Genomic DNA, 23055 nt, shown 5'->3' with positions numbered 1-23055 from the left:
GCACACCTTTAATCTCAGTACTTAGGAAGCAGAGGCAGGTGGATCTGTAGCTAGAGAGCTTCTCTCCAGGTCCCACCAAGCCCCAGCAGTCCGGCAGCCCACTTATAAAATAAACACACAGATGCTTATATTATTTAAACTGTTTGGCCTAATGGCTCAGGCTTCGTGTTAACTGTTCTTATATCTTAAATTAACCCATTTCTATAAATCTATACCTGGCAGTGTCTCCCTACCTCAGCCTTCCACTTCCCAGAATTCTCTTCTCTGTTTGTCCGCCTATACTTCCTGCCTGGCTACTGGCCAATCAGTGTTTTATTAATAACCAATCAGAGCAATACATTTGACATACAGAACATCCCACAGCATGGATCTCTGAATTTGAGGCCAGCCAAGTCTACAGAGTGAGTTGCAGGACAGCCAGGGCTTCACAGGAAAACCCTCTCTCAAAAAAACAAAACAAAACAAAGATAATTTAACCAGTGTTTCAGGTATGGATTCTCAGTCCTTCAGAGACCTTTCCCATCCTCTTCATGTTGCTGAAATACCTGCTGGCAAGTGGGCTGTCCTTCCTCTAGGTCAGCTTGGCTTTCCTCAGCGTGAATGGCCGCATTTCCGTATCCTGCTTGGTTTTCTAGACTTTCACTACTACCTGCTTCACTTTTCAGTTTATTCCTATTGAGACTGTTTCTTCCTTTATCTCATGTTTTTCTTCGAGTCTGAAACACTCAGACATTATCTTTATGTATATTACCTTTCATTCACTCTCTATCCCCCTCCTAAACTCCTTTAGATAAACACTTGGCCCCCATCATGTCTTCTGGGGCTCTGAACTCACCTTCACTGCTTTGGCAGTCCTGTATTTGCATCTTTTGGTAGTTCAGATTCTTCATAAAAAAATCACTTTAATGCAGAAGGGATTATCTGGCTCAAAAAACAACAACAACAACAACAACAAAAAACCCTCGAAATAGTCTATTTTCTACCATAAAGGCCACTTTTCTGGTTTCTCAGGGTATTATACATCAGGTCCTGCAGTGGCAAGCTGGGTGAGTCTGGGTACCATTAGCTTCTTTAGGTAGTAATATAAAGAGGTTAATGAAAATTACATCAGGAAAAGAATATGAGGAAGGTACTGAGTAAGTGTCTAACATATAGTAGATTAGGAAATAAGATTCTGTGTGGCTGCTTAGCTTACAGTAACTTTCCTGGTGATTATATCTCGGCCATTTATTTTGGACATGATGGAGACTGTCATCAATCCCAGACCTGGCAGTAATGAATGGCTGAGGCAGGGACACATGGGTTTAAGCCAGCTAGTCAGCCTTTACTTCAGTCTTGTTAGGAATACTGACTATTTTATGACTGAAAAGCAATGTGTGAGCAGGGTGGCTGGAGAGATGGCCGAGTGGGTAGAGCGCCTGCCGCACAAGTGTGAGGACCGGAGCTCAGACTCCAGACCTTGCTGGCCACACAGTTTAGCCAAAACAGTGTGTGTGTTCCGTGTTCAGTGAGAGACCTTGTCTGAAAAAATAAGGTGCAGATCGATTGAGGAAGACATCCTGTCAAACCTCCACAAAGATGCAAGGATGCACACAAGGCACACACACACACACACACACACACACACACACACACACACACACACACACGGTTGTGGGAGGGAGATTATGGGCATCATTTTAGTATTTGGCCCCACTGGTTACTATGATGTAGTTAGGACTTTTCAGGAATATAGATTTATTGTTTTTTGTTTTGTTTTGTTTTTGAAACAGGGTCTCACTATCCTGGCCAACCTGGAACTTACTATGTAGATCAGGATGGCCTCAGACTCACAGAGTTCCACCTGCCTACTCCCAAGTGCTAGGAGTAAGGGCATATGCTACCATACCTGGCTGAGCTCTTTAAAATTTTAACACATGAAGGAATAATAATGTATTTTAATGTTAATGGAACTTGAACATGAATGTTTTCATTTTATTACTTAATTATATAGTTTTATTTCTACTTTTTTCCAGAGTCAACAGTTGTTACTATCTCAACAACTATGGAAATATAGTTGTTAAAATACTAATATTAAATTTGGATGGTCCTTCAGAATTTCCACAGCCTTTCATACTGTTATCCTGCTTGATTGTGTGAGATGAATAGGCTGGGTAAGATTAAATTTAATTTTCTTTCTTCTTTATTTTTAAATAAAGGGTGAACAAGAGATAAGACGTCAAACTGTTCAAAACGGAGAAAAGTGAGACCACTTAGGACTGAAGCCACTTCTGAGGTATCATCACACCCACAATAACACAGAGATAGTCCACTGTAAAACAATTTCATCAGTTACTCTTAATTAAAATATCATCGCTCAATCCTAAGACACTGAAATGCACATTTGGTCCATTCTTTCAATTCATACCCTCAAAATCACTTGTATGCTCCCCAAAGTCAATCTGTGCTGTGTTGTGCTTTTAAATTCCAGAACTTTAACCCAGAGAGATTACTGAGGATGGGTGTTCAGTTCTATCAATTTCTGGGTCAACCCTCCAGTGTTAGACAGGCATACATATAGAGGAGAATAAAATCTTATGTCCGCGACTGGCTGTAGTACATGGGAAATCGTAATCATAAAGTACTGTAGTAAGGTTGTCACAACACCTTTGTCTTGGAGAAGTCTGAGGCTTTCAGACCATCAACTCATTCAGTCTTCAATGCACTGATAAAAGAGAGATGGGGTGATAGAATCCTTATTTCATCTCCAGAGCTGATGGAGAAAGGAATCAGGTACTCAAGGAAAGGCCAAGCAAGAACCATTTGTCTTCCTTTGAAGCCTCTTCCATCAGTTAGGAGAATTCCTCCATTTTAAAGTAGCAAATACCGAATTCATATATGGTGAAAAATATAATTTTAGAAGAGATTCTTTCAACAGATTTCTGGCATGGTTATGTTAAGATATATCAGAAGGCTCATAGTATTAGTTCGTTTGGTCTTGCACTTTGATATTTTCTGTTCTTATGGGGCTAAAGAGTTGTTTTTAAGGGCAGTATTATAATAAACTGACAGTCCTGGCACAGATCCGCATTTCTCTAGACTGCCATTAGGCTCAAATCGATTCTCTAAATAAAGTCTGTCCCAAGAGACACACTGATGCAGGAAAAGAGGAGGTTTGTTTTTGTTTTTTGTTTTTTAAACCAAGCCGCACGTTTGTGTTCTAACCATCTGTACCTTTTATTAACCAGGGGCTGGAGCCGCCCAAGCGGACAGACATAGGCGAACAACAATCTACCACACAAGCCTGGAATGGTAACAGTGTGCTGCTGCCTAAGAAAGAAAAGCCTCTTCTGAGCAGTGGGTTGGCGTGGGTGTGTGTGTCAGGGTGAGGGAGTCATTCCTCTTCTCCATCCGAGGATGCTATTTATTGGAAATCTTGCACATCTTTTTGATGTGGGAGGCAAAACCTATTTGATGATATAGAAAGGGGGAAAAATACATGCAAGATTGAAAAGGGAGCTTTGGAGAGAAACGCTCGGCGGTCACAACCTGTTCAGGCTAGGAAGACCACGCCCTTCCGTCCCGCGTGCCAGCAGTCTCCGGTAACCACTTCGCCCCCAAAGCCGCAGAGGCATTCTCATTCTCCCTCCACGTGCGGGTCCGGTTCCCCGGTGCCCTCGCTACTCTCCGGGGAGCAGCACCAGCCCCGAGGCCCCCCCTTGCACCCACTGTGGCTGCTTCATTCACACCTGGCTGAGCCGAACCTAGGCGCGCCACTTCCACGTGCCATCCCGGGCCGTTACCCGGTCGGTACCCTGCTTCGGTTCCTCCCCACCTCCCGCCCCGGCTCCGCCCACCGCGCCCAGGGCGCGCGCCCAGCCGCCCCGCCACCTGGCCCGCCCGCTCCGCGCGCCGCCGCTTCCTGTGCCCCGCCCCTCCTTCGGCGGGGAGGCGGGGCCTGGACGCGAGCGAGCGCGGCGGCGTGGCCAATAGGCGCTCGGCTTACTCTGGCCTCTCCCCCGCGCGGCCGCCAATCGCGGCGGGCGGTGGTGGTAATATTGTGGAGTGGAGTTTGGATGCCGCCGCTGCCGCGGGCTGGAGCGGCGCGGCGGCGGGGGCTGCCGGGGTATTTCGGGAAGGGGGTGTGAGGTCGACGGCGAAGGCAGCGGCTGCGTGTGGAGGCGGCCGGGAGAGAGAGGGAGAAAGGAAGAAAGAGGGCGGGAGTCCTCGGTGGAGGAGGCGGGACCGGCGGGGCTCTTCGCGGCGGCGGCGGCGGCGGCGGCGGCGGGCGGCCGGGGAGGCGGCGCCGCCCCCTGCCCGCGCTCCTCTCCTCAACGAAGCCGGCCACCTACCCGCCGGCTCCGGACAGTGGCCGACCGGCGGCGGCGGCCGCCATGGCGTTCCTCAAACTCCGCGACCAGGTAGGTGAGGGACGGCGGAGCGGAATCGCGCCACCGAGGAGCCGGAGGAGGGCGGACCAGCGGCGTGGGCCGCCCGGGCGCCCGCTCAGCGCGGTGGCTGCGAGGGAAGCCGGTGTCCCGGGCCGGGAACGGCGCGAGGCTGCAGCCTGGGACCGCGGGCCGTCCGCCTGTCAGTGCAGCCCTGGCTCCGGGAAACCCACGTGCTGCCGGGGGATCGCGGCCGCCAGCACAGGGGCGGGTTCCGCGCTCGCCGCCCTCGCGTCCGGCGCGCTGCCGGGTAGGCGCCTCCTCTTTCCTGCCAGGTGAGGCTCGGGCCTAACAGGTGGCTTTGCGATGCGGAGTGGCAGCGGTGCTGGCGGCCGTGACCTGGGGTCACGACCTTGCTCTCGGGTTTGCTTCGTAGGATGGTTCATGGTCCAATGCTCTGCCTCGCGGAGAGGTGGTGGCGGAAGAAAGCAAACCTACCAGTCTTGACTGATTCTGCCGGAGACTGGTGGTTACTGTGCAAATCCCCGGACTTGTTTTCTCTTGACATTTTCTGCACCATCTTGGCTAGTTTTCTTGACTTAGGAAGAGCTTGTCAAAGAACACCTGAAATACCCAGAAGACTCATTCTGAGGGTCTGGAAAAACAACTTTGTATCTACCAATGAAATCGCAACTATGTCTGAATGCTTGTTACCTTTAAAAACGTGAGAATGTGGACTATAAGACTTGGTAATCAGCATCAAGAGATGCACACTCCCCAGTTTTGCTTTCTTTATTTGAAGGAAAAGGGAAATTGATTTGTGAAATTTCGGAGTCGTGGGATCCTACTAATGCTGAGTACTTATTTTGCCATTAATTTCCTGAATAGGAGATACTGAACAGATTTGAAGGGAAAGTTATTTCCATGTATTGAGAAACCATTTCGAAAGTGAGCACAGGTTTAACAAAAACAATAGGGAAAAAATATGTATTATATTATTTTCTACCAGTTAAAATTTAAGTTCTGAAAAATGAATATTCTATTTAGGCTGATGGCTGGCTTTATGTATCATTTGATTCAACATAGTTTTAACTGATATTGACATTAAGGTATGATACTTGGAAAAACTTCGGTTGATAGTTTGTATTTCAAATTAAGTGAATAACTTTACTGTCCAACATGTTACCATTAGCCACGTTAGAGTCTTTAAATTAATTAAATTAAGAAAACCCAGTTTCTTAGTTGTGCCAGTCACTTTTCAAAAGTGCTCACTAGCCACAGGTAGCTCTCTTGGTTATTGTGTTAAATACCACAAAACCTTTCATTGCTCAAAGTTCTGTCAGAAAACAAAACAAAACAAAAACCAACTGAATAACAAGCAGAGTTAAAGCCTAAATCATCTAATTCTTATATAGTTAATACCATAAAACTCAAGATCTAGATTTTCCACTATTTCTAGTAGCACTTTATACCTGTATATTTGGTTCTAGCTTTTCACTTTTGGAAAGATTGTGATTTGGTCATTGTGTGCATTAGGAATCTGGTGGATTTTTAGAACATCTTAGTTTATAAAAACCATGAAATAAAAGCAATCCATTTGCGTCTTTGCATTTGAGTATTTAGGAACTACAATTTTGAAGCATTTGTAATACTGATCCAGTTATATGTAATATCCTTTAGTACTTGGTGGTGATATTGATCCTTAAAATGTCACCTGTAAATTTGAGATTACTTGAACAAGTTAATGAGATGGCATTGTGAGGGAAGACTTAATGTACTACTAAATAATTGTCTCATCTAGTTCCCTTGAAAGACTTTAAGAACTGAGTTTATTTTGCCTAATTTAAGGGGAATTGCCCTTTTTAGAAATCAGTTTATGTATTGATATGTTACAAGCTGTTAGAAGTGATGATAGTTACAAAGTGGAATGCAAATAGTTTAACCTTTCCCATTTGTAGGAAAAGCACTTCAGCTAAGTTGAAGTACTTTTTGGAGGAAGGATGCTAAGATCTGGTTGGCTATGTACACAGGATTTTAAACCTGGAAGGTAGTTGACATAGCTTCTAACTCAAAAGCTTTATATACATTTGAGATAAGGAGTAATATAATTTTTTTCCCCCTAATCTTGCAAAGCATAGTACATAGAAGCTAGAAATGAGTAAGGGTTTTCTTCAGGCCTTTAAACATAAGGAGGGTTCTATATGGAATAGATATAAAGTTAGAGGTGAAGAGATGGCTGAGTCAGTAAAGTGCTTGCCACCCACATAAGCATGAGGGTCTGAGTTTGATTCCAGAACTCATGTAAAACTGGGCACAATAACACAGGCTTATAATCACAGCTCCTGGGAGGCAGAGACAGATAAATCCCCAGGGCTTCCTGACCAGTCAGCCTAGCCTACTTGGCTTATTCCTAAAGAATAACACTACAGGTTGACTTCTGGCCACTATATGCATATATGCACCCACAGGTACACAAAGAAGACAGATAGAAAATCAGTAAGCAAATAAAGGAAATTGTTCTCATCCATTCAGTAATCAGAATAAGACAGCATTCTCAGTTTGTGCCAGTATGTAATTAAGGGGATAAGAAATAATTACTGTGTTTTCTGCCTATGAGTAGATGAAAGTATTTTTTAAACTGTTAGGGGTTAGAGAGATTGCTCATTGGTTAAGAGCACTGGCTGCTCTTCTAGAGGGCCTAGGTTCAATTCCGAGCACCCTCAGGTTCGATTCCCAGAACCCATATGGCGGCTCACAACTAACTGTCTTTAGCCCCAGTCCCAGGGTACACAACACTCTTCTTACTTCCTAGGGCACTAGGCACACATGTGGTACACAGATATGCAGATGAAACACTGAGACATACAAAATAAATTAAAAATTGTTAGTAAAACGAAACTTTTGTTTTCTGTTGGTAACAGTGGACATGAACTTTTTTCCATTAACAATAAAAAGCATAGGATGGGGGATGGCAGGCAGAAAGAATAAAAGGAGAAATCTGGGGAGAGGAAGATCAAGGAACAAGTAAAGGAGAAGAGGAGGATGCAGGGAGCCAGCCACCCAGCTACACGGCCAGCCACGGAGTAAGAAGTAAAGAAAGATACACAGAAATAGAGAAAGATAAAAGCCCAGAGGCAAAAGATAGATGAGATAATTTAAGAAAAGCTGGCTAGACACAAGCCAAGCTAAGGCTGGGCATTCCTAAGAAAGTATAAGCCTCCATCTGATTTATTTGAGAGCTGGGTGGCAGTCTGCCAAAGAGTCAAATAATCGAAGCAACCAACTACAGCTAGAGAAGGTCTGAGAGTTACTTCAACATTTTGATCCTCAGGCCTGGAACTCTATATAGACCAGACTGGCCTTGAATTTGCAGAGATCTACCTGTCTCTGCCTCCAGAGTGCTGGGATTAAAGGCGTGCACCACCATATTTTTTCCTTATTACTCCCGCTGAGATTTAGTAAATGAGAATGTAGAGAAGGGACAGTCCTGTCTCATTCTTGATGCTTTCAGTTTTTCCCTATTCAGTGTGAAGTTGGCTATAGATTTGTTATAAATAACCTTAATATTTTGAGGTATGATCTTTGTATCACTAGTTTCTAACAGCCTTTTATTGAGGGACATGGATTTGTCATAGGCTTTTTAGGTTTCTATTAAGATCAATTGATGCCCCCCAGTTTTGTGTATTTGTTGCCTTATATTTATTCATTTGTTTATGTTGAGATATTCTTACATCCTTAAAAAGAAACAGACTTGATCCTCGTCTCTTAGTGAATTTTTAAGTTTATTGTGCAAATATTTTATTATTATTTTTTTAATCAAGGAAATTAGTCTGTAGTTTGTCATTGTTCTTACTGTTTTCTTATCTGTGCTGGACTAACAGAATGAGTTTGTAGTGTTCCTTCCCTTTCTATTTTATGGAACAGACTAAGTAGCATTAATGTTCTTTAAAGATCTGGTAGAATTCAGCCATTGAGGAGTCGAGAATTCATCTGCTTGAGGATTTTTCTTTGTTGAGATTTTTTTTTTTGTTACTGCTGTAATACTGCTTGCTGTTGATCTTTTAAGGTTGTTTGTTTGTTTGGCAAGTCATACATATTTAGAAGTTTGTTCTAGAATTTTCAATTTATTGGAACACAAGATTTCAAAACACTACCAACAATCCTTTGTGTGTCACTGGTAATCTTTGGTAAGGCTACTTTTTTGGTCTCTGTTGCTGGAGAGCTTCTCTCCAGGTTCCCCAAGCCCTGCAGTCCCACAATCCACTTATAAAATAATCACTCAGACACTTATATTACTTATAAACTGTATGGCCGTGGCAGGCTTCTTGCTAACTGTTCTTATATCTTAAATTAACCCATTTCTATAAATCTATACCTTGCCACGTGGCTGGTGGCTTACCTGCGTCTTTACATGCTGCTTGTCCTGGCGGTGGCTGCGGTCTCTCCTCCTTCTTCCTGTTTCCCCAATTCTCCTCTCTCTTCTTCCCACCTATACTTCCTGCCTGGTCACTGGCCATCAGTGTTTTATTTATATAGAGTGATATCCACAGCAGGTCTCTACTTTTATTATTTTGGGTCATCTCTTTTTTTTTTTTTTTTTGTTGGTTTAGATGAGAGTTTGTTAATCTTGCTTAATTTTTCAAAGAGACAGCCTTTTGTTCTTCTTGGCCCTTTCTGTTGTTGCTTTAGTTCCCATTTTATTTATTTCTGTCCTGATTTTCTTTCCTTCTAATTTTGGTTTTATCAGACTACGTGATGCATCATTAGGTTATTCTTTTGTGATGTTTGGTTTTTTTGGATATGCACGCCCATAACTGTAAGTTTTCCGCTTAAACCCATATTTTTTTTTTCTGTATCTCATCCACTTTAGTAATGTTTTCATTTTTATTGGGTTTAGGAAATTTTTAATTTAATTTCTTTAAAAATTTATAGTTTCTTTGTGTTTGTATATTTTCTGTAGTTTCACTTGGTTTTGATTTGGAAAGATAAACTATTTCAATATTTTTGTATTTGTTAATACTCTGGATACTGGTGGTTACTGTGCAAATCCCCAGACTTGTTTTCTCTTGACATTTTTTGCACCATCTTGGTTAGTTTTCTCGACTTAGGAAGAGCTTGTCAAAGAACACCAGAAATACTCAGAAGACTCATTCTGAGGATCTAGAAAATAACTTTGTATCTACCAATGAAATCGCAACTTTGTCTGAATGCTTGTTACCTTTAAAAACGTGAGAATGTGGACTATAAGACTTGGTAATCAGCATCAAGAGATGCACATTCCCCAGTTTTTTTTTTTTTTCTTTGAAAGAAAAATTTGTTATGTCCTAAATGCAATCATTTTTGGAGAAAATAACTTGGGTAGCCAAGAACAGCATGTATTCTGCAACTCTAGAATGGGATATTCTGTAGATGTTATTAAATCTATTTGATCTATGATATAGTTTAACTTAAAGTTTCTTTGTTGATTTTTTTTTAATCTAGATAATCTGTCATGAGCAAGGAGTATTTAAGTCATGTCTTGTAATATGTACACAAGTAGTACTTGTTTGATAAAATTGAGTGCATATGTATTTATAGTCATAACTTAACATTGCTGTCCATTAATACTCAGTCATTTTCTTGCTTCTAATTTTGGTTTAAAGTCTGCTTTTAATATACAAGTATAACCTACTCCTGCTATTTGCTTGAGATGCATGTGCTGGTGAGGTGATTTTCTTGCACACAGTTGGCTCTTGTTTTTTAAACTAAACACCTGGTTTGTGTGTTTGAATTGAAAGATAAACCTTGCCTTTAGGGTTATTAAAGGCATGTACAAAATTCTCTTTATTCACCTTCGAAGTTTGCTGGTATATTGAATTTGATTCTTTACTAATTCTCATTTATTTGTTCTTCTAATGAGATTTTCTTTCTTCTTTGAGCTTTCATGATTGTGCTTGTCTGTCTTCCTCTTTGTGTAGTATTCTTGGAATTATACACTGTAGTTTTGGTAGTCATGACTTGCTTCGGTTTATGCATATTGTGGGGACATTCTTTATTTCTCCTTCAATTTTTCTTCTTTTTTCTTTTTTTTTTTTTTTTTTTTTTTTTTTTTTGAGACGGTTACTCTGTGTAGCCTTGGCTGTCCTGGAACTCACTCTGTAGACCATGCTTGCCTTGAACTCAGAGATTTGCCTGCTTTTGCCTCCCGAGTGCTGGGTGTGCACCATCACCATCCAAGTCTCTTTCAATTTTCAAAGATAGTTTTGCTAGATACAGAAACCTTGTTTGGCAATTACTTTCAGGATGTGAACTATATTAGTACATGCTCTTCTAGCCTTTAGGGTTTCTGTTGAGCTTTTTTTGTTATTTTGATAGGTTCATAGTAGTAAGAACATAACTTCTGCCTTGAATCTTTCAGTATTATTTGTTTTGTTCTCTGGGCATTGTAACTGTAAGATAATATGGAGAGGATTTCTGGTCACTTCAATCAAGAATTCTAAATGTGTCCTATACTTGGATGTCTATCTCTTTCCTTGTATTTAGGGAATTTTCTACTATAATTTCTCCTCCTCTCTTCCCTCCCTTCCTTTGGTGATAAGATCTTACTGTGTAGCTCAGGCTGCCCTAGAACTCACTATGGTGATCCTCCTACCTCAGAGTCCAAAGTGCTGGGAATATAGACATGTACCATCATATCCAGCTATTGGTTGTAGTATTAAGGCAACTCCACATAGTTAAAAGGGAGGTTTATTTTGTGGGGTAACTTACAAGTAAAGGGATAGGTTACAGGGTCCGGGAAAGGTAGCACAGTCCAGAGGTGTTCTCTGGAAAACTCTGCTCAATCTATCTCCACCATCCGGGATCCAGGAACCAAGAGAGCTGGCACATCCGGATCTCATGACAGTCACCGAAGCCTCAATAGGGGGGTAGTACTTCCAGGTCAAAGCTGGAACAGCTACCCACTATACCCAGCTTTACAGCTTCCTCTTCTACACCAAAAACTTGTATTCTTGATTCTTAGTTATATCCTGAAGATCTTAAAACTTGTGATAATGATACATTACCCCCTTTGTTGCTGTCTAAAGTGTGTATTCTCAAGCATTTCTTCAATCCCTGCTTTTCTTCCTTTTACCTGCTCTAGTCTGTTGGTGATACTTTCCATTGAGTATTTTATTGGATTATTGAGCTTTTCATTACCAGGAGCCCCTCCCCTTCCCATTATGTATGTCTTCACTGAATTATCCAGGTTGTTGACTTTCTTGTCCAAGACTTAAATTAACTTTGACATTTATTTGTTTATTTGACTCTTCTTTGAGGTCCTTGATCATTTTAAAGTTCTTTTTAATCTAACATTCCAACCGTTTCCTTATTTCTTTTTTTTTTTTTAAGGTTTATTTATTATGTATACAGTGTTCTGTCTGCATGTGTCCCTGCAGGCCAGAAGAGGGCACCAAATCTCATTATAGATGGTTGTGAGCCACCATGTGGTTGCTGGGAGTTGAACTCAGGACCTCTGGAAGAGCAGTCAGTGCTCTTAACCACTGAGTCATCTCTCCAGCCCCGTTTCCTTATTTCTGTATTTGGTTATGGAAAATGTATGCAGTTTTGTAGGAATTATGTTGACTTTCTTTCTTTTTCATATCGTTTCTCTGCTATGCTTGTGCAGCTATTAGGATAGCTCTCTCTTCTGGTTTATATGTGATCTTCTTAATGAGCAACCTTTTCTTGAGGACTCTATTCCCAATGCTATTCAGAAGAGAAAGCCAATGATGGTAACAGCAGTAATACCCAAGCAAGCCAAATATAGAAATACAATAAAACTTAAAGAGATTGCTCTATCACTGTTAACCATAGAAAAAGAAAGCACAATCAGTGTGCAATAAACTGTGGAATTAAAACTACGAAGGTAAAGTTAGTAAAAGAGTGGAAAAGAGCAGGTAAAGAGAAAAAAAGGATAAAGGAAAAAAATAAAGAGAAGAGCAAGAGATAAAAATTTGACTGAAAAGTTAAAAAAAAAATAGGTAAAATATTAGCTCAAAGGAAGAAGAAGTAGGCTGGAGAGAGAATGCAGCAATAGTAGAGCAGCCTTGCATGTCCAATCTCCAGGAGTGTGAAAATAACAGCAACAATAATAAAAAACAGCAATACATAATGGAACAAAAGAATTTTTTTTAATAAAAAAAAGTCTTAAGAGATAATAGAAAGGAAAAGAAAGAATTAGGGTCTGGAGAGATGGCTCAGGTTAAGAGCACTGGCTGCTCTTCCAAAGATCCTGAGTTCCATTTCCAGCAACCACATGGTGGCTCACAACCATCTGTAATGAGATCTAGTGCCCTCTTCTGGCGTGCAGACAGAACACTGTATACATAATAAATACATAAATCTAACAAAACAAAAAAGAATTAGAGGATTCTTTCCAGAATCTATAATAATGGCAGTCATGCAGGTCAGCAAGAGGAACAGTTGTTGCCATTCTTCACTGTTTTCACCATACTGGTTGGGGCTGTGTACAGGTCCTCTGTGTGTAGATCAGCCCCAATGGGACATTAGTGACAAGGCCTTAAATGACAATATAGTTTAGATATTGTACTTTTGTGTATACCTGGGTTTGGTGCTAACCCCTGTGGGTGAGAAGATTTCCACTCACACTGGTGGCCCCCAAGAATGTGCCTTTGAGTGATAAACATCCAGATGAGGATGTCTCCAAGTGCATATGAGAATGAGGAAAACAGTACTGAGATCACTTTGGAGAGAACTAAGATATCCCGCCAGTCACAGTGCCTACAAGGTCTTAGTCCACATCAAGCAGTAAACCACCCTGTAGGCGGGAGGAAGCCATGGAAATAGAGCAGCCTGCCATTCTTGGGTTCTTCTTGTCAGGAAACTCCTGTGGCAGAGAGGCACAGCTCAGACTGGAGGTAAGAATGGCATGTGGAGATGGAAGCAAAGCTTACAGTGATGTAGTTCTAAGCCAAGGAATGCCTAAAGCCACCAACCACATTGGAGAAGATAATTTTTCCCCTAACATCTTCAGGGCTTGTCAGTTTGAGATTGTTAACCTCCATGACTGACAGGAAAATTGTTGATTTTTATTTTATTTTAAGAGTTTTTGTTTTGTTCTGAGACAGGGTTTCTCTGCGTAACATTCTTGACTGTCCTGGAACTCTTTTTGTATAGACCAGGCTGGCCTTGAACTGACAGATATCTGCCTGCCTTTACCTCCCAAGTGCTGGGATTAAAGGTATACACCACCACCACCACCACCTGGCTGATTTTTATTTTCTAAAAGAGAAAATGTGTGTGTGTGTGTGTGTGTGTGTACATGAGTGAAGATGCTTGTAAAGGCTAGGCTTCAGGTTCTTCTTTAGCTGTAGTTATCAGTGATTGTGAGTTGCTCAACACGAGTGCTGGGATCCAAACTTCGATCTTCTGCAATAGCAGTACATGCTCTTAAGCCATTTCTCTAGCCCAAATTTCTATCGATTTAAGCTACCAGTTTGCCTTAACAGTAGTCTTACGAAACTAACAAAAAGATTTAATACATTTAGATTTATAATCCATCTTGAGTCTTGTATATGCAATGTGGTAGGACTACAATTTCATTTTTATGTCTATTTAGTTGACCCCATATTATTGACTTATTATAGCATCTTTATTACAAATTAGACAACTATGAGACTTTATTCATTCTCTTCCACTGATCTCTGTGTGTCTGTGTACCAGTACTATGTAGGCTTGATTTCTATAGTTTTGTAGTAGGCTTGAAGATGGGGAATGAGTCCTAACTTTGCTCTTGTTTTTCAAGAATTTGTCTTTATGGGTCATTTATATTCCTGTATTAGTTTTAGCAACAACCCTGAATTTGTCAGAAAAGACAGTTGGAGTGTTTCATAGTTATCGTATCTAATGTGTAAGTCAGTTTGAGAAATACTGAATCTTACAAGTAAGTCTTCAATCTGTGACTATGAATTGTTTCCCATTTATTAAGGTTTTTAAATTTCATTCAGTGTTACTGTGTAGAATGTATGTTTTAGACTTCATTTGTTCAATTTACTATTTTTATGATGTTTATTGGAAATGGATTTCCTTAATTTTATTTTCAGAGTGTATATAGAAAGACATTTTTTTCCCCGTCTGTGTAGCTCTGGCTGCCCTGGAACTCACAGAGATCTGCCTGTCTCTGCCTCCTGAGTGCAGAAGATTAATGGCATGCACCACTACCTCCCAGCAACAATTCATTTTTTAATTGCTCTTATACTCTACATTACTGCATTAGTATTCATTTATTACTACTAATAGGTTTTTAGTGGATTCCAGGGTTTTTTTTCTTTCTTTCTTTTTTTTCCCTATGTATATGATGTATCTTACTGGATGTAACTTTACCTTTTCTTTCTGGTATGGATCCTTTTTATTTCTTCTAGCTTGCTTGCACCGAGGAGAATCTCCAGTACAATATTAAATAGAAGTGATGAGAATAGACAGTTTTTTGGGTACAAGTGGTAGCAGGATCTCAGTGGTGGTTTACACTGTCCTGGAACTCACTATATAGCCTAGGCTAGCCTCCAACTCATGGCAGTGCTTCTCTCTCAGCTTCCCAGTTGCTGTAATTACAGACATGAGTCACCATGTCTGGGTTGCACATCCTTGTCTTGTTCATAATCTCCTGTCATTCATTATTAAATATGATGCCCGCTGTGAGTTTTTGTAGATGTCTTTTGCTAGACTGATGAAGTTTTCTCTTCTGGTCTTAATTTGTTTATTGGTAACTTCTTAAACATGAATATTAATAGTTTCATCTTGGGCACTGAACTATTTGAGTAAAATGAGAACTTAGGAAGAAAAAAAATTAATCTTTGTTTCACCCAAGATTGTGTTATTGATACAGCTTTTCTATCCTTAAGACTTCTAAACACTTCCTTAATAGCAAGCCCCAAATTTTTGATTATGGATTTGAGTTTTTATTTAAGCTCAAATCTTTTCAGCATTTTCCTATTTGATAATTTCAGTCAGCTGCATTTCATGCCACATTTAACACAACTTTTTATTCCTTTGGTTGGCTGATTCTATTTTGCATCAGATTCTGTAACCAGACTGTAAAGCATACAAAAATGTTTTTGGAGAATTGTTGACAGAAAATATGGCCACGCATAGTGGCCTCTGCCTGTAATTTCAGCATTTAGGGGAGGTTGAGACAAGAGAATTGCTGCAAATTCAAGGACAGTCTGAGCTACAGTGAGTACCAGCCCAACCCAGGACTACATGGCAAGACCTGGTCTCAATAACACCCCCCTGACCTCCCAGCCAAAATGTTAGAATATATGATTGGAGCATAGGGCTTATGGAGTGTGAAGAAGTTATTTTGCTGGAGAGGAGCCAGGTCATGAAGAGTCTGCATTCTAGGGAGTTGGAACTTGATTCTGAATATCCCTGAATAATCCAAAACAGATAGTACAAGATTTCTATTTTGAATTCTGGAGAATTGATAATATTTTGGATCAGTAAAGTACAGGAGTTGGTAGGAAGTTAAATCCATTTGAAATGCTGGACAGCCAGTAAGATAAATTTGATTTTGGAAATATTGAAGTTCTGGTGGAACCTCTAAATGTTGAAGTGTCCTTGAGTGAGCTGTTAAATATGAGAGTGATTTTATAGAAGAGTGTTGTAGGTAGTAATCAAAGTAAATGAATTTATGTAGGGAATGAGAAGGACTCATGATCAAGGAGAATATAATGGGGAACATAGATAGGCTGGGTGGAGGAAAGAAATTCTGAGAAACTACAAGAGGTAAGAAAGTCATCAGAGACTGCTTATCACAGGCCAAAGAGGAAAGACTGCCAAGTGGCAACTATATTCTCTTGGGCTTTGTTTAACTTAGGCTTAAATTGCACTGATTAAAGAAATAATGTTTTGAAGTCTGGAGAATAGGAAAATTATATCTAACATGATCTTTGTTGAAATGAGAGTAGTTTTCCTTCTAAGGCTTTTATTTTATGCAAATAGTTACAGTCCCCAAGGTGGGAATTACTATTGAATGTCCATCATAATTCAGAACATTATTTTAAACTTTTCTTTGGAAATGATTTTCCTATTTGCCCCAAGCTCTTTACTGCTTAGGCCACTGTCTATTTATGTTTATATTGGAATCACTTGGCAAACTTAATACAAATTCTTGATGTATGTGTGTGTTGTGAGAGTCCAGTTAGACCACAGACCAAGGATCTCACCTTGGATATTGCTCTAGAATCTGAATCTTAACACTTCCTGTGGTCAAGGCTGTTTTGTTCTTAGTAAGTAGGCCCCAATTAACTGATATTTACTACCTGTTCATGCATTTCGTGTTGATGGTGGTTGTGTGTGTGTGTGTGTGTGTGTGTGTGTGTGTGTGTGTGTGTGTTTGAGATATAGCCATAAGAAATTTAGCTCAAGTGTTGCATGTTACTTCATTTCTGGCAAATTTGTTTCCCACCTGTTACCAGAGCCACTTTAGAAACAATGGGTTCAGATCCTGAACTTCTGTCAGCCTAAGTAGATTCCAGCTTGCTTAGTTTCCCAAGGTGATCATTCATTAACTTGGAGTCTTCTGAGGATCAAGATTTGCTAAGTGTTGCTCTCAGCTTGTGCTATTGTGTTTAAAAACTTACTTGGTAGATGTATCTTCAACAATTGACTTCCAGTTGTTGTATATTTTTTTTGTGTGTGATACTTTTAATCGAAACACCCTGATTGTTGGATTAAAAAGAAAAAAGAATTCATGTCTATTGATCCTGGATACTGGAGATACATCTATTATAGAACAAGTTATTGCCAGGTGGTGGCGTCGGCGTCGGCATACACCTTTAATCCTGGCACTCGAGAGGCAGAGGCAGGTGGATCTCTGTGAGTTCGAGGCCAGCCTGGTCTACAGAGTGAGTTCCAGGACAGGCTCCAAAACTACATAGAGAAACCCTGTCTCCAAATCAAAACAAAACAAACAAACAAACAAAACCCCAAGTTATCTGTTTCCTATTAGGGGATAAAATGAAATTAGATAAGGACAGTTATATTAGCCATGAGTTGGAAACATTGAAGAAGTGGCTAATTGCATCCAAGTGTAAAGTTGGAAGGATTTTTTGAAATTTTTAAATTTAATAGAATTTTATTTACTGATGATACTTTTAAGTTTGCAATTCTTTTGCCCTCCCTCCCTTGTTGTGGGGATTAAATCCAGAATCTTGTGCATTATAAGCTCAGCCCTTTTTTCTTTATTTTTGACTTAAGGGAATTACTATTGGTTTTTTCCAGGCTGTACTCTTAGTCTTATATTAACTGAAATTTAGATAGATTGTTTATCTCTTGTTTTTGTTTGTTTTGAATTTTCCCCCTTTCTCACATATTGTTCCATGTTAATGTCTGGGTGTACTATGCCTGTTAGCTAAGATTGTAATAATCAGGTTGGACAAAAATCAGATAACAATGCCCCTTTAGTATTTGGATTGGTTTTGTTTGTTCTGTTTTATTTTGTTTGAGACGGGGTCTTCACTGCAGAGCCTAGGCTGACCTTAAACTTAAGATCCTTCTGCCTCAGCTGCTCCAAGTGCAGAGACTACATGTGGGAGACTGGCTCCCACTTTTTCCCCAGGGTACTCTTGAGTAGGGAGAAGTGAGAAATATTAGGTAGAAGTATAGAGGAGGAGAGAAACAGAAACACAGGATAGCCTCGGGAGGACCTGAATCAAAACCCACCAGCCCCTTCTGTCTCTTCTAAAGGGCTTTTTAAAGCAATGCAGAAGGGTGGAGCAAAAGACCTTCCTCAGCACAGCCAAGTGCGGACCCTTCCAAACACCTGGTAACCACGCAAGTAGTCAAGCAATCCCCTAATGCAGCTCTGCTAAGTAAAGCAAGCTCAGATCTCACTAGGTACCTTTGTGGGCCTCCACAACTGCAGGCATTTACTACCTTGCTTAACCAGAATTCTGTTTAATGCTTAATTATGCTGTGTGTTGTAGTGCAACTTAAAAAAATACTACTTACTTCACTAATTAATGAAAACATTTTCCATTGTCAAATGAAAGTTGTAAGTAAATTTTGTGTTTGCTGACAAGGGTGGGTCTGGCTTCTTGTCATTTTGCATAAATATTTTTAAGGTTCAATTATGTTTAAACATATTGGGTTTGTTTTTTTTTTTTGTTTTTTTACTGCTTAATAGTATTATTTTGTGTGGATATACTGCATACAGTCCAGTTGATGGAAACTTGAATGGTTTCCCAATTTTGGGAATTATGAATAACATTGCTCTGAATATTCACATATAAATCTTTGTAAAGATGTGTTTTAATTTTTTCTGGAACTAGTCCTAGAAGTAAAATTGTTAGTTATGGTAAGTTTATGTTTGCAGACTAGATGAATTGTATATGCTATATTTTCCTGGATTTGGCTTCCTGGCACTTTGTCTTTTTTTTTTTTTTTTTTAGGGTTTCTCTGTGTAGCTTTGTGCCTTTCCTGGGACTCACTTGGTAGCCCAGGCTGGCCTCGAACTCACAGAGATCCGCCTGGCTCTGCCTCCCGAGTGCTGGGACTAAAGGCGTGCGCCACCACCGCCCGGCCTGGCACTTTCCTATGGAGGTATTGCTTTCTTTAGAATGCTTCTTAGTAGTAGTCTATCCTGTTGAATTATCTTCATGAGTTTATGAAAAATTAATTGTATTATTTAGACTATTTGATACAGTGAAACAATGTAGGTCAGGACTTTTTGTGGGAGAATTTTAAGTACTAATTCCATTTCAAAAGGTATGGGTTTAGTCATATTTTCTGTTTTCTCTTGAGTTTGTTTTCTCTAGGAGTTTTGACTAGGAGTTTGTTCATTTTTATCATAGTTGGTTTGTTTTTACCAATTCATATTTTTCTTTATAACCATTTTAGCTCCTTTAAGTTGGGTAGTAATGCACTACCTTCCATTGCTGAATTGGCTAATTTGTATTTTCTTTTCTTCTTGGTGGGTGTAGTTATATAAAGGCTTACTAATTTTGTTCATCTTTTCAGTTTGATTCTGGCTAATACCATTCCTCTGCTTGCTTTGAGCTTAGCTTGCTTTTGTTTTTCTAATTCTTAAGGTAGAAGTTTGCTTGAAATTTTTCATTTTTAGTATTAATGTTTACAGCTACAAATTGCATTCTGTAAACAGTGTTAATTATATCCTAAGTTTGTACTGTGTCTTATTTTTATTCAACTTAAAGTGTCTCCTGAGTTCCTTTGATGTCACCTTTGACTCTTGGGTTTTCTTTTAGAACTGATTTAATTTCCAGTGGTTTTGGACTTTCAAATGTTCTTTTGTTGATTTCTAATTTACTTTACATTACAATTGGAAAAAGCTCTTTGTATCATTTCTTTTGAGTTTGAACTTATGATATGGTTTGGAGAATGTGACTCATTAAGAATTTGTTTGTGTTTTGCTATTGTTGGATTTTTTCAGGTGTTTTTTGAGTTAAGTTAGTAGTGAAGTTCAAATCGTCATTGTCTTCTGTTTTCCTGCTTATACTTTTATCATTGAGGATGAGATTGGCATCTGCCTGTAACCACTAAATTGTCAATTTCATCTATCATTCTGACTTTTAAAAAAAAGTTACCTATTTGTGGACTTCTTAATTAAGTGCATATGTTTTTATTTGTCATAATTTTCTGCTGAATTGCAAGTTTTAATATAAAATATCTTTGTCTCTTTTTTTTTAAACTTTGAAGTTGATTTTGTCAGCAACTCTATCTTAGCATTATTGTTTTCATGATGTGTTTATCTTCTATCCTGTTGGCCTTTATGTATCTTTGAATATTAAAAGATATATTGAAAGTGTCTCTTCTAGATAGACTATAACCAATGATTTGTGGGAGGTGCTTTTTGAGATGGGGTCTCGCTAAGAGCTTATATTGGTCTGGAACCTAATGGTCTTCCTGCTTCAGCTTCCTGGTATTATGATTCCTGAGTGTGCTACATGCTCACCTTGGTTATTTCTCTTAATAGTCTCAACACTGTTCAAAAGTCAAAAGTTTTTTGACACTCAAGGCAAGTGACCCCTTCAGATTTGAGCCTTGAAGAAAGGGCTTTGCAGACTGGATAATGAGAATGCTTATTCAGAGATGGCTTAAACAAGCTGTAGAAAGAAAGATAATCTCCTTCTTTCTTTGTGATTTCCTCACTAATTTGGCCAATAATATCCAAGTAGTTAGCTACTTGAAGGCATAAGTAATTATAGATTTGGGGGCTGTGGGAAATGGTTCAGGAGGTACAATGAGTTCCTTGCAAACATGAAGATCTAAATTCTATCTCTAGAACACATGTAAAAATGCCAGGTATAGCAGAGATGGGAGGACCTTTAGGGCTTGCTGGCCAGTTAGTTTAGCCTTATTAATGAATTATTAGCTAGTAAGAGACTGCATCTCAAAGAAGATAGATAACGTTCTTGGGGGTGACAACTGAAGTAGTCTTCTAGCCTCCATGTGCACATCTGTGTACTCCCACATGGGTGTATGTGCACCATCATATACATAAATACATGTACATACACTCATTAAAAATAATTACAATTTTTTAACAAAGTGCAGTAAGTTTATAGAGTAGGAATTGTGGAAGCTCATCATGAAGTTTGTGCAACAACAGCTGGGGAACCACTGTTTCAGAGTGGACACTCTGCTTATGTTTGTATACATGGAATGGGAGTTGTATGTGTTGAAAGAAACAGCCTTTGATGTCTAATTTTACTCTTAAGGAAAGGCTGAACATGGTTTTTGGTTTGGTTTGGTTTGGTTTTTTGAGACAAGGTTTCTCTGTGTAGCTTTGCGCCTTTTCCTGGAACTCACTTGGTAGCCCAGGCTGGCCTCAAACTCACAGAGATCCGCCTGCCTCTGCCTCTGCCTCCTGAGTACTGGGATTAAAAGTGTGTGCCACCACCACCCGTCCTGAACATGATGTATTAGCAGTACCTTTCAGTAGTTTTGCCATCAACAGGGAAGTGTTACTTAAGTATTCGATGTCCATTATTTTCACTAGTTTTTATCCATAGAAATGTTTGAGAGGCTTTGCTTTGCTTCTAAGGAAAAACTGATCAGAAAATTTATTAATTCCTAGTTTATACTACTAGTTCTTCACAGTATAAAGAGAAAGAGGGAGAAATGTCCCTTCTAGTCTTTCTAGATTCTGTTAACAGCCCTGGCCAATGGTGTTTGTCCGTCCCCGTCCCGTCCCCCGTCCCCCGTCCCCCCCTCCTCGTGACTTCTGCAGAAGACCTTGTTCCTGGACTACAGTTGGCTTTTGTGACTACAGGAGCTCTTTTTAACCTTATTCATCAAATCAATAAGCTTTCCTGACTTTTGAGTTTAGCATACTGTTTTTATTGGACTAATAAAAAAAGTTTGACTTGAAGCTGTGGGGGAATTTGCTAATTCAGTTCTGAGCTTAAACTTTGTTTTATCAGAGCTGGAGGCAGGTCATAATTTTGCTGAGCACCAAATATATAACAAAGAAGTTTGAATTTAGGTACATAATTATGTTATGGTCTTCCTACATAGTAAATCACAATAACATTTCCACCTACCACATTCAGCATTTTACAGATATTTCTATGGAGAGTACTAAGAACGTAGAGAAATGGAGCCTGTTGTTTTATTTTCCAGTAGCATTATCTGAAGTGATGATATTCCTTTGACACGTGTATATATGGTCTGTTTCCCTCGGATTAAATGAACTTTTAGAGTGCTAGGACTGCCATATACCATTATCATTTATAACAGTGTTTTATATATAGTGACATTCAAATAGTAGGTGGATGAATGATGAGTACTAATTAGGTAAGTTTGAGATAGAACCTGGCACCTGTATTTTTTAAAAGGTACCTTGAGTTATCCAAGGTTAAGGATAACTTGCCTTCCCTCTGTGGCTTATAATACTGTGCCTAAGAAGCACATGATAAACACTGTATCTTTACTGAAAGATCATTGTTCAGTGTTTACTCGATTTGGAATTGGTAGCCTGACTGGGTTCCTAGAAGGAAGAATTAATCACTGTCACTGAAATACTGCTTGTATGTAGGAACCAAACATAATTGTTCTTTTATCATCAGATAATTAAGTTGGGGAAAGGTGGACAGATGGACTTAAAAATTAGTTTATTCACTTTCTTTTTTAAAAATATTTTATGTATATGATTGTTTTGCTTCCATGTGTATAAGAGTACTACATGTGTGCCTGGTGCCTGGTGCCTGCAGAGGCCAGAAAAGAGTGTTAAGATTCCCCTGGAACTGCACTTACAGACAGTTATGAGCTACCATGTAAGTGCTGGGAACCAAACCTGGGTCTTCTGCAAGAGCAGCAAGTGCTCTTAACCTCTGAGTTACCTAATTATTTTTAAAACATCTCCAGTAGTGGGTAACTCCGCCCATGTAATAAGCCAAATTAAACTGAATTAGAAGTCCAGATTTAATGAGCAAAGCATCCCTGGGTGATCTCAGGGGAAGAGAAGAAACCTCTAGGCTGATCCCAAGGAGGCGGGCCTTAAATACCCTCTAGGTCTTTTAGCAGCTCCAGGGGAGGAACTGACCCTTGGCAGGCTTTCTGAGGGGTGGTGTCTGGGATGGGAGGAGTGGGGCCAGAGCGGAGATTTCCAGCACTACCTAACCCCAGTTTATCCCTTCTTGCTGGAGAGATGGCTCAGCGGTTAAGAGTACCTGCACTTCTGGGGGTCCTG

The 23055-nt window shown here is 39.8% G+C and overlaps 1 protein-coding gene across 2 annotated transcripts in view; it reads left to right on the top strand.

Annotated features, from left to right (window-relative positions):
* Window positions 1–4239: 4239 nt before the first annotated feature.
* Window positions 4240–23055, top strand: part of Ankrd28 (ankyrin repeat domain 28) — a 140601-nt gene continuing 121785 nt past the window's right edge. The window contains exon 1 of one of the 2 annotated variants that reach the window (XM_076544287.1): window positions 4240–4400. In XM_076544287.1, the coding sequence (XP_076400402.1) occupies window positions 4374–4400 (27 nt within the window). In that variant the 5' untranslated portion in view covers window positions 4240–4373. The remainder of the gene's footprint in view (window positions 4401–23055) is intronic. The other variant, XM_076544288.1, reaches the window with a different exon arrangement.

The sequence above is a fragment of the Peromyscus maniculatus genome, chromosome 9 (genome assembly GCF_049852395.1).
Source record: "Peromyscus maniculatus bairdii isolate BWxNUB_F1_BW_parent chromosome 9, HU_Pman_BW_mat_3.1, whole genome shotgun sequence".
NCBI classification, from domain to species: Eukaryota; Metazoa; Chordata; class Mammalia; order Rodentia; family Cricetidae; genus Peromyscus; species Peromyscus maniculatus.
The sequence above is the reverse complement of the archived record's forward strand: the minus strand, read 5'-3'. Positions and strand labels throughout refer to the sequence as shown.